Consider the following 19,540-nt stretch of genomic DNA (forward strand, 5'->3'; position numbering starts at 1 on the left):
TGTCCCCCGCCGTGATATTGCTGGAATATTGCTAAAAGCGGCGTAAAACTAAACTCAGTCAGTCAGTCCAGACTCAGTTATTTACAGACCGGAACCATATTGCTGGGTGTGACGTTACACAGGAAACAAACATTTTCACTTTCATAAATCTCATTTTACTTTGTGCTCACTAAAACATTTCAGATATACTTTGAAATATCATGGATTCTCGTACGTTAAGTCAGTATCCGAGAACGATAGGAATGAGTAAGTTAAATATTTGCATGTTTGTTTATATTAGTTCTGTAGTATAACCAATTAAGCCAACACATGTACAATTATGTTAATAGCTATGACAGTCATATGGACTGTTGTCATCAGAGATATATTCGAACTTTATGCAATGAAATAATTATCGTATACACCTTACAATTTTCGGTTTTGCATGTCTTCCTAGTAAAAGTCGCACGTTAGTTCCTCGTATAACTTTCGGTTCAGCGTGTATTCTTGGAAAGTCAGTCAGTACCACTTTCGGTTTTGCTTCCTTTTGTAAAATTACGAGATATGTTGGCACTCGCAGAATAGACATCACCGCGGTCACTCGCCTACCCAGAGTTCCATGCGGCCAGCGTGGTACTTACAGCATTTGTTTCTAATCGAGTCATCACTTCGCGGAGTGTGCAAGTTGCGGTGTGCTTGAATGTGACATTTTGGGGCAGAGGCGCGCGCCAAAACGCACCTCAACACCTCTCCCAAATCTAATTGGTTGAATGGATTCAGCGCGCGCCAGCAGTCATTTGCAAGAGAAGAGGACCAAGCTAATGGTATTGATTTTTTTCTTACAGTACGCAAGAGTGATTTTATTTGATGACGCATGTTTGTTGTATAAAGCAGAAGAAGGGATAACAGCGCCGTTCGTTGTTTGTAAAGAACAACCGAAACCAAAATGGACGCCATGTTAATACCGGAAATAGACTTTCTATCGCTGTTCACGTATGAAAACCGCGGAGAAGCATATTTCGCCCTATTTATAGTGTTCATGAGTTGAATTTTGCAGATGGTACGTGGATTATGATGGAATAATTAAATTTTACGGAGTCTGTGGCTTGGTAGTGAGGACATGTTGTGAAAAATTGATATTTGTCGGATTAATCCTCTGAACTCCGTGATATGGCGTGCCACGAGCTCAGCCTCAGAAGCCATGTGGCTGCTTGGCCCTTGACATTGGTCTTTGCAATTGTTTTCCATAGTGTCCTTTCTTTTGAACCAATTGTTCCTACTGGTAAATTGTGCTTAACATGTTAAATTGTAAGTTGAGTTTTGTCGGGTAAACTTGACTCGGCAGACAGGGTTATAGCTGAAACGGCCCCACGGCAGAACGGACCCAAATGCTTTGACTGAAATGGCCCCATATTTCGAAAGATAAATATATAGATCTGGGCAAGCAGAATTGATATAAAGGCAATGTTGCTTGTGTTATGATGACATGACAGACTCACCATTCTTTGATGAATAAAGAAAGACATCTTGAATAATTGAATTATACATTTGAGAGCTTTCTGTTATGTTGTGTGATTTTAATGATAGTCCAACAGTATCTTTGACATAACTAGTATCGTTGACTATGTAAAACATGGTGCTGTTACTGTTGAACAGACATTGTGTAATATTTTGCTGATCTAAATACAAAGTACCAACTAATGTGTTTTCATGAATACTCTGCCAACCAACGGTATATATGATCTTCAAATGTTATATCTGAATCTGAAAAACATAATTTTGAAAATTTACCTTTAAATTTGTAAAGTTCAACTCATATTTTCTCATCAAATGCTCTTTCTATAAAATGTTTACCTTTAACCTTACCAAAATACTTTTTGCGATGAGCATATATGTAATACTATTGTCCACAAATGTAAATCATGGTCTGGGCATTCCAAAACTACTATTTCTATTAAAATCGGTCAAACCAAACCAGAGTTATTAAATTAAACCATCCAGTTGTCGATTAAAATATTGCGATAACTGACATGACATGTTGCACCTTAAAAGGGCCCCTGCACGGAAGTCACGCACGGTAGCTGATGACAACCGGCTTCATATCAAAGCTAATTCATTCCTGATTGTGAAAAGTCACATCCTGTTTGGTCGCCAGAACTGCACCACATTTTCACCATTTTGGGGGGTCTGGCTTCTAGACCAATTATGTAACTTCAGATTACACTAAACTTGAAAACAAATACATCGTCAAGAACGTTAATAGTACTGCTGTGTGTGCCGCTAGGAGTATGTTGTTAGGACGTTTTCTGTTTTCAATATATGTTAAATGTCAATATAAATGCTCAAATATATTTCACGTCATTTTTTTGCAGTTGTACGGGGTCATTACAAGCAACATAGTTGATAACAACATCGGGACTATTTGCGTCGGGGCCGTTTTAGCCAATTTGGGGCCGTTTTAGCCAAGCAAAATTGGGGCCGTTTTGTCATGGGGCCGTTTTAGCCTGATCCCGGGCAGACTCGAAGCCATCATGAAGTGACCAAACCAAATATGTTCTTATAGACTTCAAGAGCACCTGCTTGAAGAAATCAGTGTTCACCTCAGCATAAGTCACGTAAATAATACAGCATCAAATAGTAAAACTCAATGTTGATTTTAAGTACAGATTCAAAGTACTTAAACAAATTAGCAATCTTACACATAGGGAGGACTTGCAAGATTAATCTTCTCAATGAAAGTTTTGTGGAAACACCTCATTCTGATTTTGTAGAGCATAACTTGTGAGCTCTAAAATTCACTCTAAAAAACTACTGATGCTCCTTAAAACAGGTTCTGCTTTCTAAATATGTGCATTTGCTAGAATATAGCAAGTGTACTTCCATATGCTGTGTTGTTATACATCTGTTGATAGTCATAATACTAATATGGGACATGATATCACATTTAGGTATGATAAGACAGGTTCTTTTGTCTTTTCCCAAAAGTTTATTTTTTGCTTAATGATGTTAGTAAATAGAAACGACACAACCCTTTTCACATTCATAAGATATCTCTGCCAAAAGCCAAGCCGATTGTACATTTGTGACTATATCATGAGCAGATATTTGTTTCAGCAGTATTACAGCTGTATGAGTTTGTTTGTAAACAAATCAGGTCTGAACCAGACAATCCAGTGATTGTCACCATGCGATACGATGACAGGGCATGTGTTTATGAATCACTATGAAATAGTGATGATACCAGGTGTTTGTGAAAAGGTGAGCATATCCTGCTCCACCAGTGGCACCCGTCGTAAACATAGTCTAGTCTTTTGTTCACCTGAAATAAGTCGGGAACTTACAGTATAAGTCAAAATTCGGCAGGGTTTTACATGACGATGATTCCTGCGTATTTGGTTTCATTTGGTGGTGTGGACTTAACAATGTTGTTACATTTCGACTCTAAAAATACTATCATAAAGGTCTGTGAGTCAAGCTTGACCCAAGTTTTATGAGTGGCCCTCACAATTCAGTTCAATCAAATCCGTACCACAGCCATGGTTGTACATGGGTACCATGTGTGGTCTTAGAATCATTTACAGGCGTATTTATCTGAAAAGTATTGTTTTATTGTTTATTGATCTGTTTATACAGGACTAGCAATATTGTGGTGCATACATGAAACGAAACACAAGATTACTGATACTCCATTAAATTCCATTCAGTACTCTAAATGTACTCTTAAGGTTTTCCAGTACTCCTATATTGAAAAAATAAAAGATACTCCATTAAATTCCATTCATGCTATACTCCTGATGTTAAAAAATTATCTGGAGCCCTGATCCCAATTGGTAGGAGGATGTTCATGACATTTCGGTCCATATTTAAATCGTTGACAAAGGTTGTTATTGTCAACAATGGAGAAGTCACCTGTGATTATGTCCTGCAGGTTGGTAGCAAAATTTTAAGTCTTGGCAGCCTCATGAGGTGGAATTTACATGGTGATCTGCCAATTCCATGTTCTGTAACACGTTCCTGTAATTGAACAACATGCATAAAATTGTGTCTGTATAAGAGAACCAGGCTTTGTGGAAATATGAAATAAACATTTCAAGCAGCAGGACGTTGACTGTTGAAGAACACTTCTGGTGATAAGAGTTATGTTTCCTCTATAATGACAAATTAATTTCCCTCCCATTATTACTTTGCTTTCCATTTTCATCAGATAAGTCCATTGCAGTGACAGCTGAACATCCTGAATTTTCCATCTGTGAATCTGTGATAAGTCAGTGTTTATCCTTAACCCCGAAAAGCTGCAGGCTGTAAAGACCCAGAGGCATATAACATTGTGGGTCCTGATCAGAATGTGTAGGCCCTAAATAACACTGTTAGTTATTGGGGATGAAAAAGCTGTCGCCCAAAAAGACTTACGGAAACAAAAGTTGTGTGTCCACATGGTTTTCAGTCTGCTTCAGGTCTAAGGACCGACGGTAATTTCGAACACTGATAAAATGATAATTACAAAGCACCATTCAGCTCTTCAAGGCACTAGCCAAGAGAAGTGATTTGAACAAGTCAGCATTAATGTTGTTGCAGTTACTTGGGCCAAGGTACATGACCATAAATATAACTTTATGCGAGTTGTACAATGAATTTATGAAAACATGGAAAGGATTTCAGGTCATCTTGCAAAATGTTTTTTCATTTTGTACAAATGTTTGTGCTTCACGGCTTGTTTACCAGATGAAACCATCTTGATGTTCTGAATGAGATGTGAACCAAAGGTACAGATTGTTGTCACAAGAATGGTTTTGTCAAGATGGTATTCATTACTGAAATGTTACACACATATTCATGTGGTAGAGCTTGTCAACATACCTGGTTCTTATATTCATATATACTACATAGATGATTTCATGAATAGTCAGAACAATGAAGGAAGTCTTTTAATGTTTACCAGGGAAAATGGTGATGTAAAGCATTCACAAATATGACCTGTACATGTGAATAATTGGGCTGCCTGTGCATGTGTTTGGGATGAGTACCACCAGTGTCATCACCATTTGATGGTGATTCATAAACACGAGCTCCGGATATGGACAGAATCATCTCAGCTGCAGGGGCTGAATGGGTTAGATCGCTGATTTTGTGTGCTGGCGATTGGGTTCCTCACTGAGAGCTGGATGGAGGGGTAGCCTAGAGGGTAAAGTGTTCGCTCGTAACACTGAAGGCCCTGGGTTGATTCCCCACATGGGTACAATGTGTGGAGCCCATTTCTTATGTCCCCACCGTGATATTGCTGCAATACTGCTAAAACCTGCGTAAAACCCAACTCACTCACTCTCAGAGTGTGGTTTCAATCTCGGATGGTGGTTGGGTAGCCTAGTTCTTAACGCATTTCACTTGTAATGCAGAAGATCTAGGTCTGAATCCACACATGGCAACAATGTGTGAAGTCCATTTCTGGTGTCCTCCACCATATTTCTGGAATATTGCTAAAAACATTGTAGAACTAAACTCACTGAAATCCTGCTTTGGACTGTACCTAAAAGCAGAGGCCCAGATAAGCTGCGTATCCGGGTAAAATACGCATAGAAAATTTCCATTTACGCGTTGAAAAATAATTGTTGTGTACCAATTACGCATTTACAATGTTAGATACGCAGAAAGTTAAAAACAAATGCGTACGGAATATATTTAAAAAAATTGCTTGCGTAATGAAAAAGACATCGATTGCTATTAAGTTGTACTGTTAGTATAGGACAAGTGTTGTACTGTCAGTATAGGATGAGTGATATTTTATGAAATCATTTCCATTATATTTAAGTTAGTTTTGATTAGATATGACATAAGGCAGTAAACTTACTCAATGACATAATACTTTGGTGAGTAAAATGACTGAAATACGCACATATTTGAAAGCAGTTGGTAACTGAAAATGAAATACCCACTCAACATTCATAATACCCACTCCCAAAAAATACAGTGGGTACAGAACCCACATGAGCTACAGGTTACACACCACCAAATGTTTTCCCATAGACTTCTATAGTAGCCTTATATTTTTTTTAAAAGAATCCAGGCTATCAACAGCCATTCCATGTGCACATGGGTACACTCTGGCCTTTAAACTACCATAAAAACACACTATCTGGCCAACTTGTCAGGCTCGTTTTGCGAGCACAGGAAGCGGAACACATCAACCCCAGATCCGCACCAAATGTCACCTACTGGAAAATATCTGTACACACAATAAGCATAAGTCATGGTGATGGAAATCACAGCACTGAATACTTAAAATTGTGGTCAGTTTTAATTACTGGTTGGATATGCTTTTAAAAAACATAAACATCTTACACTATTTCATCCAATCACAGCTGTCACATGTCTTTATCTCTTCATTTGTTTACATACGCATCTCGCTCAGTGAGCAAGCGATTCTCATTTAGTGTAGTATAACCTGTAATCTTATCTGGAGCTCTGTAAAAGTACTAGAGTCTGTACTTTATCGAGAAAATGTAATCTGAATTATGACGTATGTTACAGAACAGCTGATAGATGGGAAACAACTTATATATATGCTTTGTGTGTTTTATTGTTTTGTTTGATTTTGCATGACCGAGAGAAAAGGTGAAAAATGTATTTTTTTATGTGTTTTCAGTGAACAATTAACAGTGATATCTAGAGAGTGTTAAAGCGCTGCAGCAATGTCGGGTAGAGCAAGAGGAAGAGCTCGAGGAAGAGCCCGTGGTGGTTCGGAACAACAACAGGCACGTCAGGCCAGGGGAAGAGGCGCAAAAGACAGAGGTAAACGGAAATATGTTTATGCTGATTTATTAATTTAAATCTTTTGGTGGATTTCTGTCTTTAGTAAATTTGTGTAAAATTAACTAAACTAAGAATTGGTGGTGTAATACTTTTGAATTGTTATTTTTCACATGTAATTTTCAGAGCATTTTTGTACTTTTTATTTATGTCTCCTTCCATTATGTTCTTTTTGTTCTTTTTGTTCTTTGTTTAACACTGCACTAAGCAATATTCCAGCTATTAGACAGCAGTCTATAAATAGTAATGTCTGGACCAGACAATCCAGTGAGTGACGCCATGAGCATCAGTTTATGCAATTGCGATATACTCCAGCGTGCCACTTTAGACAAACTCACTTGTACATTGCGATATGCTTGTTGTATATGTTGCAATATTAATTCCAAAGAGGGGTGGGTTGTGAGGACGTATCCCTATGTGTGTTAATGTCAACCACTGTTTTTCTGTAGCCCTTTAGAGGCGGTGGGATAGTGTAGTGGTTAAAGCGTTCGTTCGTCACGGCGAAGACCCGGGTTCGATTCCCCACATGGGTACAATATGTGAAGCCCATTTCTGGTGTCCCATGTCGTGATATAGCTGGAATATTGCTAAAAGCAGCGTAAAATTAAACTCACTCACTCTGTAGCCCTTCATAATGTTATGAGGGATAAGTGGCTAGCCTAGTGGTTAAAACGTTCTCTGGTCACGCCGAAGACCCAGGTTCGATTCCCCACATAAGAACTGTGTGTGAAGCCTATTTCTGGTGTCCTGACCCAGGAAGATCCGGGTTAGAAATTAGATTGATCTTCCGTAACCCATGCTTGGTCAGGCTCACTGACTTGGGTTAACACATCATCGTATCCTAATTGCATAAATCGATGCTTATACTGTAAAACAGTCGATTGTCTGGTCCATTTACAGACCGCCACCATACAGCTGCAGTACTGCTGAATGTGACGTAAAATTAAACCTAAACTAAACTTGGTCCCGAGCCTAGATATTGCTGGAATATTACTAAAAATGGCACAAAACTAAACTCACTCACTCATGTTATGTTGGAAGGTGTACAGCAGAGAAGCTGCAGCAGCCCCACCCCCGCCTGCAGGTGCAGGGGCGGGTCCCCCTCCTGCCAGTGGCCGTGCCTCCTACAGAGGAGGGGCCAAGGAGCCCCGGCCTGGGATGGCAGGAGAAGTACCCAGAGCGCCAGTAGAGGAGATAGCAGCCATGTCCATCGGCACTGGAGATGCTAGTGAGGTGGGAAGGAAGAGATCAGACTTCCGTTACACTGATCTCAACACAAGGCCGGCACACATAGCAGATAAGAGGGGTATGAGGAATTACTATTTCTTGTCTTAAGTTTTCTGCAACGGTTTGCTTTTGCAAAGCAAAATTCAAGTTCAAATTGACTTTTTCAGTGAACAGTGCAACTTCTGCATGTCTTTTTCTGACAGAAAAATGTTGTGTCGCACTGATTGAAACATGTTTTTATCAAAATAATTGAATAAACAGAGCTACAGATAATTTTTTGGGTCAATGAGTTATGTACTCGCTTGTGTTCATCTCAATTGGGTATCCTAATTTTCCTTTAAGTAACCAAATAAATTGTACCAACCTCACTCAAACTCATTTTGGTACTTTGCCATCTTCCATTAATTGTAAAAATATAATAAAGTTTAAATGTTTTTTATTTATATTTGATCTGTAATATGAGAATCGATAAGGAAGACTGCAAGTTGCTAAGTTTATTTGTTGAAATAGAACCCCTAAATATACCTCAGTTATTTTATCTATCCACCGGTACGCAAGCTAAGATTTTATATCTTTGCGTGTACGCATGTAAGATCACATTTATTGAGTATTTACAAAAATTCGAGCGTACTTGTACGCAATAGACTCGATAGGAATTGAGTTTTCACATAAATATTTGCGTAATTTACGCAGATACGCAGCTTATCTGTACCTCTGAATAAAGATGCTTTTACTTTGCATCATGAATATTAAGCAGGGGATGCAAATAAACATCTACTTGACCAAATGGTGATAACAGCCAAGGGGCGTTTGGGTAGCCTAGTGGTTAGAGCGTGATGTTGCTGGAATATTGCTAAAAGCGGTGAAAAAACAAAGTCACAGTCAAATAACATTGAAATACACCTTCTAAAAGGTTGGTAGTTGTTAAAACTTGTGGAATGTGTTTAACATGAATGAAACTTGTCTTCACTTGTAGTCTCAATTTTCATCAAGGGAAAGAAACCTTTCATAATTTCCCACTAGACCACAGGACCAGTGAGTAGACAATAATTAGTGGTCCTGTCTATACTTCACTAGTACAAAATAACTTTTGCAGATTGACTTTAAAAATTCACTGGCCACCAGGACCACTGCAAACTTATCATTTAGTGGTCCTGATGAATTTATACTAGCCGGGGATCACAGGACCAGCGTAAATTTGGCACACTGTTTGTCTATGTTAAGCATTGTTTATATTGCAGGGCAGGGATAGAAAAAAATTGCATTTCTAATGGTGCCATAAGGTACTAGACAGATAATTTAGGTGCGCATTTGTGAAAATATACGTAAAGGAACACAGGAAAATTCAAGTGTTCTTTTAATATTTTCTAGGTTTCATCACCTGCTTTGAATAGTGGTGCGGTGATGAAAACTGGAAAATAATAAAGGAAAGCTTGAATATACCTGTGTTCCTTTATTTGTTTCTCTATGTATATGTGTGCCATGGGACATTAAAAATTGAAATGGCACAGACTAAAAATACCATGATTCATTAAATAGAAAATACGATAAATTTTACCAACTCAGTTGATTTACAGGGTTCAAAAAAAGTTTTAAAAGCCACTTGCCATAGGGCAAGTGACTTTAAGAAAGTAACTTGTCCTAACTAAGTTTCCACTTGCCCTGATTTTATGACATAATCATGATGATGTAATTATGAAAGAATAAATCAACATGGTATTTGATGTTATGTTTACTGGACTATTTATTGAAAAGTGATAAATAGCCAAAAAAGATAACTCTACTTTATTATCATTGCGAAATTTAATAACTACATTTTGAGCAGATATGAAATTAAATCCAAGTGTATTTGCAGTTTGAAACCGTAAGTGGAAATTATCTATTACTAGCCCACGGACAAGTAAGATACCATTATTTGATTGCCCGAAATGAAAACTGACTTGTCCCGAGGGTCGGGTGATGGGATTTTTGAACACCTGATTTAAAATCCATTTTGCACCCTATCAAACTGTTTTTAATGGTACCATCTCTCACAGCTTAACAGGGGCCTGGTCCTTGTGAATGCAGTTGCTCGCGTTTGGAATGGTAGCATGGTCCAGGACAAGTGAAGATGAACTGTTCTTGCACTCATGCTAGTGTTGAAGAAATCCAGCCCTCAAGTTGTCTTGATGTTTAACTGATTATAAAACATTAACTTGAAATGACGTAATTGTTTAATTCAGTCCATATTGGATTTTACGGCAAATTTTTAAGAATTCCGCAACAAATTTAAGCAAATTCTGCATCCTATTTTTCAAAATTCTGCAGTTAAATACCTGAAGAAACAACAAAAAATGTTAAAGAATTTTAAACTTTTTTTCTTAAACCCAAAGCTACAACCGTTTTAGAGCTTCATGACATTCTAGGTACACCCAGCATTTTGTTTTTATCTTGCAGGATGATTTTTAGATCTAGAAAGATTATCTAAAACAGCACTCTTACGAGTGTGATCAGGACTGACATTACAAACTCTGCAAACTATCCTTTTGTTTTATAGTCAATCTTGATTCAACTTTCAAAATAAGTAAACTCCGCTGCAAGAAAACGGCCAATTCTGCATGAAAATGCGTTTTGCGTGGCCCAGTCATTTTTCTGCATTAAAAGGTAATTTCCACAATTTATTCTGCAACTGCGGAACCATGAAGTCCAGGACGGACTGTTAATTGGATCATCAAAAGGAATGGGCACGTATATTTTTACAAATGCACACCTACTTTATTTGTGTGGTGCCCTATGAGTATGACACCCTTAAAAACCTACATTTCTATCTCTGTAATTATAAAGTAGTCAATATAACATGTTACATTTGTGATTACACTTTCACAGCAAAGAGAATCAAGGGATACCTGAGAGTATGTTTTACCACAGTTTGAATTCAGTGAAGTTTTTGTGTTCCAGGAAACTCTGGCCGGCAGATGCCTGTGTTGTCAAATTTCTTCCGCCTGGAGACAGCGCCTGATTGGATGTTGTATCAGTATCATGTGGACTTCAATCCACCAATAGACTCCAGGAGATTAAAGAATGCCTTATTAATGCCACATGTTGAAAGACTGCTTGGAAATACCGGGCTTTTGATGGCATGATCTTATACTTACCAAGAAAACTACCGCAACAGGTGAGCTTTGTTTGTCTTTTCTTGTTTTGTGCTGAACTCAATTGGGTCGTGTAGCCTAGTGGTTGATGTGTTGGCTCGTCACACCAAATGCTCGGGTTTGATTCCCCACATGGGTACAATGTGTGAAAGTTAAAGCCCTTCACTCAGCTATACTCTCGTTGTATGATGGTGGGTAGCCTGGTGGTTAAAGCGTTCGCACACCAAAGACCCAGGTTTGATTCCCCACATTGGTACAATGTGTGAAGCCCAGTTTTGGTGTTCCCTGCCATGAAATTGCTGGAACATTGCTAAAAGCAATGTAAAACCAAACTCACTCACTGTGTGATGGTTGTCTTAAAATGGAGATTGGATGAGGCAATCCAGTGATTAATATTGCAGGCATCAATGTAAACAAGGGGGGGAGAGATGCTATGACATGCGTCAACCAAGTCATAGACCTTACCAACCTCATTTTTTAATCAATTTTAGCCTGAACCTTCTTGGTTAATAAGCATGTAAATATTGGCAGTTGTCTTGCTAGTCATGAAATAGCATTTTTGGGCTGATTTGTGAGATTGAATACCTACAACTGCAAACACATTTTGGACTCCAGGTGGAACTGCACACTCAGGTCCACATCTGGTTTAGACTTAGTGTCCAGTAGAATATCTGGGTTAGGTAGGAAAACAATATATGGATGAACAACTTCTCTATTACCCACAACGAAATGTCACTCACACTGTAATAAAGACGTTCATCCATATATTGTTATCTTTCCTTACTACTCAACATCTAAATGCCTCTCCAATATTATATGTTGGTTAGAATTGCTCTCCAGTAGGCTGTCACTGTAAGTCCCCATGGTCCCTAGTATGGTGATCTACCTTCAGTTGTTGGCGATCTATAGCCCAATTTTACATTGTATTGTCCAGAAATAATTTTCTACTTTTAAAGATATATGCTAGCTAGTTTTAACTCAATCTGTGATAATCTAGTGGTTTTACTGTCCTTCGTTGACAGGGTTTTATATATTATATGTATGTATTACAAATTTAGAACTAGTTTTAGTCACGATATGGCTGAGATATTGCCGATGTGACTTTAAATCTTAACTCACTCACTCACTCACTCCAATAGCCTGTGTGGGTTAGAACTTATAGCCCACATTGTTGAGAATAGCCAATCTGAGTAAGATTTAGTCCCAGTGAACATTTGCCACCCAGAAGAGTGTACAGTGTTCACAATTGATGATTTGATTGATGTGTGGTTGTTTGTGGTTCATTATATTACTTTACTTTAAGTTTTCTGTTACTTTCAGCTGACCGATGTTGATGACTTGTTTTATCTCTGTATCATTTTGTAGTTAAATATAATTCCAATGTTGTGACTGTTTCCTTTCAGACAACTGAAGTCTTCTCCACCAGAAATTATGACAGTGCCCAGATCCGTATTACAATCACACTTACAAACGAGCTGCCTCCAACCTCCCCACAGTTCATTCAAGTGGCAAACATTCTCTTCCGCAAGTAAGTATCGTTATTTTACACAGAATATGATATCAGATGAAGTTTAATGTTACTTAGTGTTTTTTCCAGACTGCCGCAATACCGCGATATTGTGACAAATAGAGCATAGAGCTGCGTCCCAATAACTAGATAGTCTTTCTTCACTCAGGTTCTTTCGGGCTGGTTTGTGTTTTGCTACGTTGCAAAACTTAAAGATTTATTACAAGAATTTCTGAGTTATAAATAGTTCATCTCCAGAAAAAGCCTGACATTTGGACCTTTTACCCTAAAAGATCCCTAAATTCATTTTAGTGTTGAAAAAGGCCCTAATTACCATTAATTTGCCCTAAAAAGGTGACCCGTGAAGGTCCGGGTTAGAATGAGCCTTCAGTAACCCATGCTTGTCGTAAGAGGCGATTGACTAACAGGTGGTCAGGCTCGGGATGTTGTCAGGTTCGGTTCCCTGACATGCTGTTTACTGGTTGACTCACATGTCATTTACAGGTTCCCAATAGCTGAAATCGATGCTAGTGTGCTGTGGATCACTGGATTGTCTGGTCCAGACTCACCACCCACTCACTTATTTCACACTCACCCACTCACACCCGCTGCCACTATAGCTGGAATATTGCTGAGTCCACTCACTCATAAAACTCCATGCTCTCCACTCACTCACTCACTCACTCACTCACTCACTCACCACTCACCCACTCACTCACTCACTCACCCTAAAAAGGCTATTTAACAAAACTTATCGAGATTAATTTATGACAAGCATACCTTGCAATGACAGTGGTGTTAAGTTTTCATCATGTTTCATAACTAGAGGTGTAATGTTTGTTTACTTTCAGGTACCTGTCTATGATCGAGATGAAACAGATAGGACGGCATTACTTCAACCCATCTTTGTCTATAGACATTCCCAGGCACAAGTAAGCATGTTTTGATGTAGGACTTATCAACTGCTATTCCCTCTAAATATTTTAAACCACCTCTGTGATGAAAGTAGAGGAACATCTGCCCAGAGAACAGAAGCTCAACGGTTTGATTCACTGGCTAGAAATAAGATAACCATCTGAGATTGCTGGTGCTTTTCAGTGCGGGGCTACCCGTGAAGATCTGGGTTGGAATTAATCTTCAGAAATCCATGCTTGTCTTAAGAGGCAACTAACTGGATTGGGTTGACAGGCTCACTGACTTGGTTGACACATGTCATCGGTTCCCAATTGCGTAGATCGATGCTCTTGGTGTTGATCACTGGAGTGTCTGGTCCAGGCTCGATTATTTTCAGACCGCCGCCATATAGCTGTAATATTGCTGGGTGCGGCGTGAAACTAAACTCACTCACTCAGTGCGGGGCTGGTCATGGCCAAGGTCGTAAATTGCAAACAGGCACAACACAGGCCTGTTTGCGATGAATAAATGTATGTAAACACATGGCAGTTAGGTCTAAAAACCTAAGTACTGCTTTGATTTTTATATTGCATGTCTCATTTCGTAGGTAAATCTGTTGTGTATAGTTTAAACGGGTTATATACAGTGAGCATTGTTAAGATGAACTTGGTGTGTTGACCTCGTTACGTCTCTTCCCTTTTATATAGTGTTGAGACCCCGACAGTGACAGTTATAATAATAATATAGTCGAACTCTGATAACTCGATATCTCAGTTGTCTCGATATAACATCTCGGTCCCGGCAAAATCCTTCATAATTTATCATTATTCAAGCTCTTATAACTGGATGCGGATGTCTATTTCGGATATCTCGATATAATTTCATAGTCCCAACAAGCAAAATTACCCTTTTACCTCTATCTGCAAAGAAACTCAATATTAACCTACCTTTAATGGGCAAGTATCCCTCTGAACTGAGGTTGTTTCCACACGTTTAAACACGCTGCGGCATGAATCAAAGGGATGCGGTAGTGTAAACTAATTAGGGCTACTTGATTTGAAGGTGTCACTTGTTTGGTATGTAATTAGGATAAATTAAGAAGGCATTAATTAGGAAGTACTCATTGTTACGACTAAACACTACTGATAACGGATTATAGTTTCGAACCAAAACATTTCTTTCATTAGTAACCTGGATCTTCATTTGTGATGATATTCCCTGGTAGTATGTCTCGAAGTTCGGATAACTCGATATTTTTTCTTGGTCCCATGAATATCGAGAGAACGGTGCTCGACTGTAGTAGTGATAATGTGTCTGCCAAACTCCACACTAGATATGCTCACTGTCATAGTGCTAATCATCAACAACACAGCACATTATTACCCTAGATAATCCAAGCTGTCTGTTAGGCCGCAGAAGGTTAATAGTCATTTGACTTATACCACCGGGTACCCATTTTCTGCTCGGTGAACAGCAGAGATGCCAACCCATACAATTTTATCGTATTTGTTACGAAAAAACAACGCAAAATACGCTTGTACGATAGGCCACTAACAGAATTGCATCCCAGAATGATGCTTGCAGCTCATGCTGTTGATCACTGAAGTGTCTGGTCCAGATTCGATATCGTGTGAATTCTACAGAGTATGGTGTTAAACAACAATCGATCATGTGAAGTGACTTGGACATTTTGTTAATTTGTTTAGATCCCATGCATGTATTAATAATATGTTGTGTGTGTGTTTGCAGGTTGCAGGTGATGCCTGGCTTCACTACATCCATCCTGCAGTACGAGAAGTCTGTTCTGTTGGGTGCAGATATTGCCCACAAGATACTCAGGTCGGACACCGTGCTTGACATCATGTATGCCATCTATGAGCAAGACAACAGGAATTTCTATGACAAAGTTTTCAAGAAGTTTGTTGGTTCCATCGTTCTTACAAGGTATGTGTGGCCCTTGAATTTTTTTTTAGCTTTTTTCCTGAGTACGTGTTTCTTGTAAGAGACAAATTGACAAATTGCGAATTAATGATCCAAGTTGGTGACTTTGTTGATTCATGACACTGTATCCGAATGATCAACAGGGTTCACACGAGGTTTTTGAAAGGCATTTAGAAGTTGGACGAACATGAATACATAATGCGTTTCATGGATAACAACTTCTTTTTTATTCTTTATACAATGTTTCAGAGCTAATTCTTGCTCCATCATTCACCTGATGATTCGAAGTTCGGTAGCCTAGTGGTTAAAGCGTTCACTCGTCATGCCGAAGACCTGTATTCGATTCCCCACATGGGTACACTGTGTGAAGCCCATTTCTGGTGTCCTCAGCCGTGATATTGCTGAAATATTGCTAAAAGCGGCGTAAAACCATCCTCACTCACTCTCCTGATGAAGGAGCAAGAATAAGCTCTGAAACGTATTAAGAATAAAAAAGAAGTTATCCATAAAACCTGTCATGTATTCATGGTTCCCATGGTCTTAAGAAATCTTGAAATTCGAACATTTTACATTAAAAAAAGCCATATTTTTACCAAACTGGTCAAGTTATGAATTTGCAGGAAAATACCCAAATGACTGTGGATGTTGATCTCCCATCACAAAGCAAAACTTTCCCAGTGCAGCGATGTAGAGTTCTTTCACTCTGATGGCCGGTCCAACATTTGACCAACATTGTGTGTGTTCATCTACTAGCGTGTTTCTACAGTTACTTAAAACTGCTGATTGCCCCTACAAAGGCCTTAAATTTGATGATAATGTGTTCAAACCCCGATGAATCTTTGTCACAATATCTATCACTAGATTATCTCTCTTGATATTTACTGTTCAAGGCCATGTTGCCCGTGAAGATCCGGGTTAGAATTGATCTTCAGTAATCCATGCTTGTCGTAAGAGGCGACTAACGGGATCGGGTGGTCAGACTATCTGACTTGGTTGACATGGTTCCCAATTGGTTCCCAGTTGCGTAGATTGATGTTCAGGCTGTTGATCACTGGATTGTCTGGTCCAGACTCGATTATTTGGAGACAGCCGCAATATATGGAGTACAGCTGAGTGCGGCGTAAACTTAAGTCACTCACTCAAGGTCATGTAGCTAGATTATTCTCAAGAAAACATTGATGTTGAAAAGACTGAAACATTGCCTTGTTGAACGACAATGAGAGAAGAACATTGAACTTATTGAAAGTATTGTAGGAATTTAATGTCTCTTTTTCTATTGTAGATACAACAATAAAACTTACAGAGTAGATGATATTGATTGGGATAAGAATCCTCTGGACACATTCAAGATGAGCGATGGTTCCCAGATCACATACAAAGAATATTACAAGAAGGTTGGTCAAGTTTTCAACAGAGCTGAGAGATTAGATATGTTTTAGTTCAATCCTTTCCTGTGTGTGTGATGGGGATGGGGGGTGGCCTTGTGGTTAAGGTGTTCGTTTGTCGTGCCGAAGACCCGGGTTTGTGTCCCCACATTGTGTGAAGCCCATTTTTGGTGTTCCCCGCCGTGATATTGCTGGAATTTTTCTAAAAGCGGCATAAAACTAAACTCAACATTCACTTGAGTTAATGACAGTTTCATGATTTGAGTATGTTGTACAATTGACTGTTTTCATTGAAGCTGCACCTAAAAAGTCAGAAATCAAAGTTTTAGAGAGAGAGAGAGAGCGATTTATTTGCATGTAAGGCCATACATACATATTACATACTATAGTTGAGTTACCCAATGTGTACATAGTATGGATCGAAGAAACGATTTTGCTAACAATGTTTTGCAGAATAAACATTTCAAATATTTCACAAGATTGTTAATTATGTAAAATATCAGAGGATGTACAGAGACTTTGAATGGAGATATAGTGCCCACTTGATGTCTTTGGAATAAGACGTTGGCAAAGACTATCATGAAACTTAGTTGTATATAACATGAACTTCACCTTCAACAGCTTTACAATGCTTACATAATGCAACATTATCATTGACAGTAGCCAGACCTTTTCTGATTAACTGAATACAGAGTATATTACATCCTAATCTAAACATTGTAAAAATATGTTTATTATCATTACTAATATTAGACAGGAGATATTTTTCACAATTGTGAAAAATCAAAGTTTTAGTTTGTGTTGGTCATGTATTAAATAAATATCAACATTCTAAGACCTTATCTTCTTGAAATGTCGTATCACTTTATGTAACTCATTCATTTGTCATTTTCAATTCAGTCTTACGAGATCACAGTCACAGACGACAAGCAGCCACTGCTGGTCTCCAAACCAAAGAAGAGCGACATCAGACGAGGCCACACCGAACCAATTTACCTTCTGCCTGAACTGTGTACACTGACAGGTGAGTAGTGACAGCTTGGGAAATGTCGTACCTACACTGCAGCTCACTTCAGTAGCTCAAGGGGTGGTGGGGTAGCCTTGTGGTTAAAGCGTTCGCTCGTCACAGTGTAGACTGGGTTCGATTCCCCCACGTGTGTGCCATGTGTGAAGCCCATTTCTGGTGTCCCTGTCATGATATGGCTGGAGTATTGCTCAGTATTGATGAAATAACAGTTTCAGAATTTTTCCTTATCCTGACTCATGTATTATTGCTTGTCTCCTTCCTTTCCCGAACGTTAGTGGAACACTTGTATCTCCTTTTGAAGCTCCCTTATAAAAAGCAGACGTAAAAGCACTACTCACCACGAGTTGTCTCCCTCTCGGTTTTGGCGGGAAAACGGCGCCACCCCACAGTACCCGGACAAATCTTACAAGATTGATGACAAAAAGCTGGCACAGATAGACACTATGACCAGAAGGATGTTTTTCGGACTTAACAGATCCAGGGTAAGTAATGAAACGCTCATCTCCAAGTTCAGGAACTCTACTGCAGAGGAAGACCGGATGATTTATTCTGCCCTACTAACGCAGAAAAAGCACCACCAATTGATGTCAGAGCATTTATCATCCATATCAGCAAGACTCTGTACAGAGCTCCATGGTCTACAACATCCATCTTTGCAGGGGAGATTGACGAGGTTGCCAAGGAACTCACGAAGGAATCCAGGGAATTAAGTTCATTGATACACTAGCCAGTGTCATCAGGCAGACGTCCCAACGCTACTCTGGAGAGCGTACAGATCTTCAGGTATTTACATTGGCGGGGTTCAGCACAGCCTTGCTAAGGCTATGAAGTTACAAAGTCAACATATTCCCAACGTCCAAGCTTGGGAATTCCCGCTACTTTACATGGGACCCTGCATAAAGACTCCAGAGATTGAGGTAAACTACAAAATCAGCAACGACTCCCTTTGTAGAACTTACAACCAAAGTTGACCATCAACTCTACAAGGACCTGTGTGTTTCAACACAAAGAGGGTATTTACGACGCTTCATTGAGATCGATGAATGCAGTCTACAAGTGGCAGCGTTGAGGAGGTGTAGACGTCAGCTGATCATCGACTGCATTATCTGAAGTGACAGTCACAGCAGCCAGGAAAACAGCCTACCTACATCGGTATTACGCGGCGAAATTTTTCGCGCGTTTACCATGAAATCCTCTATACACGTGGTCACTCGTATAACTTCGGAAGGCTACGGACAAGACCGAGTGTTGATAAGATATCAACGACTGCACAAGATTCTACAAGGACCTTTTTTCAGCTACACCGGTGACGTCACATCACAGGAAGCTAAAGGAATCAAAATGCTGCATTTTGATTGGTCCATGAGAGACAACGCCCTGCGCAGAAGTCGGACGTAGTTCACATGTCAGGGAATTGTTTACAAGTGACAACAACCTTTCAACGGGAGGAAGGCCTCAATTACAGTCCAGTTAGACGGAACTACATTGATGCGGCTGTTTTCACAGGGTTAGAGACCTTCCCTGTCAGCATTAAAGACAGTTCATCAGGCTTAATTGCAGCAACATACGCTTGACGGACTTTGGTTACGGCAGCCAGTCTACTTTATATAGACTTCACAACGATGGCAGTCACAGAGTCGACATT

The 19,540-nt window shown here is 39.2% G+C and overlaps 1 protein-coding gene across 1 annotated transcript in view; it reads left to right on the top strand.

Moving 5' to 3' along the window:
* The first annotated feature begins 532 nt into the window (after positions 1–532).
* LOC124269957 (piwi-like protein 1) overlaps positions 533–19,540 on the top strand; it is a 38,511-nt gene continuing 19,503 nt past the window's right edge. Inside the window, 10 exon segments of the mRNA XM_046704959.1 lie at positions 533–803; positions 6,620–6,765; positions 7,850–8,089; positions 10,948–11,109; positions 11,112–11,164; positions 12,545–12,669; positions 13,500–13,580; positions 15,292–15,486; positions 16,766–16,877; positions 17,769–17,892. Of these exon segments, the coding sequence (XP_046560915.1) occupies positions 6,666–6,765; positions 7,850–8,089; positions 10,948–11,109; positions 11,112–11,164; positions 12,545–12,669; positions 13,500–13,580; positions 15,292–15,486; positions 16,766–16,877; positions 17,769–17,892 (1,192 nt within the window). The 5' untranslated portion in view covers positions 533–803; positions 6,620–6,665.

Source organism: Haliotis rubra, unplaced genomic scaffold, assembly GCF_003918875.1.
Source record: "Haliotis rubra isolate DU_JTF1 unplaced genomic scaffold, ASM391887v1 Scf1489, whole genome shotgun sequence".
Lineage (NCBI taxonomy): Eukaryota > Metazoa > Mollusca > Gastropoda > Lepetellida > Haliotidae > Haliotis > Haliotis rubra.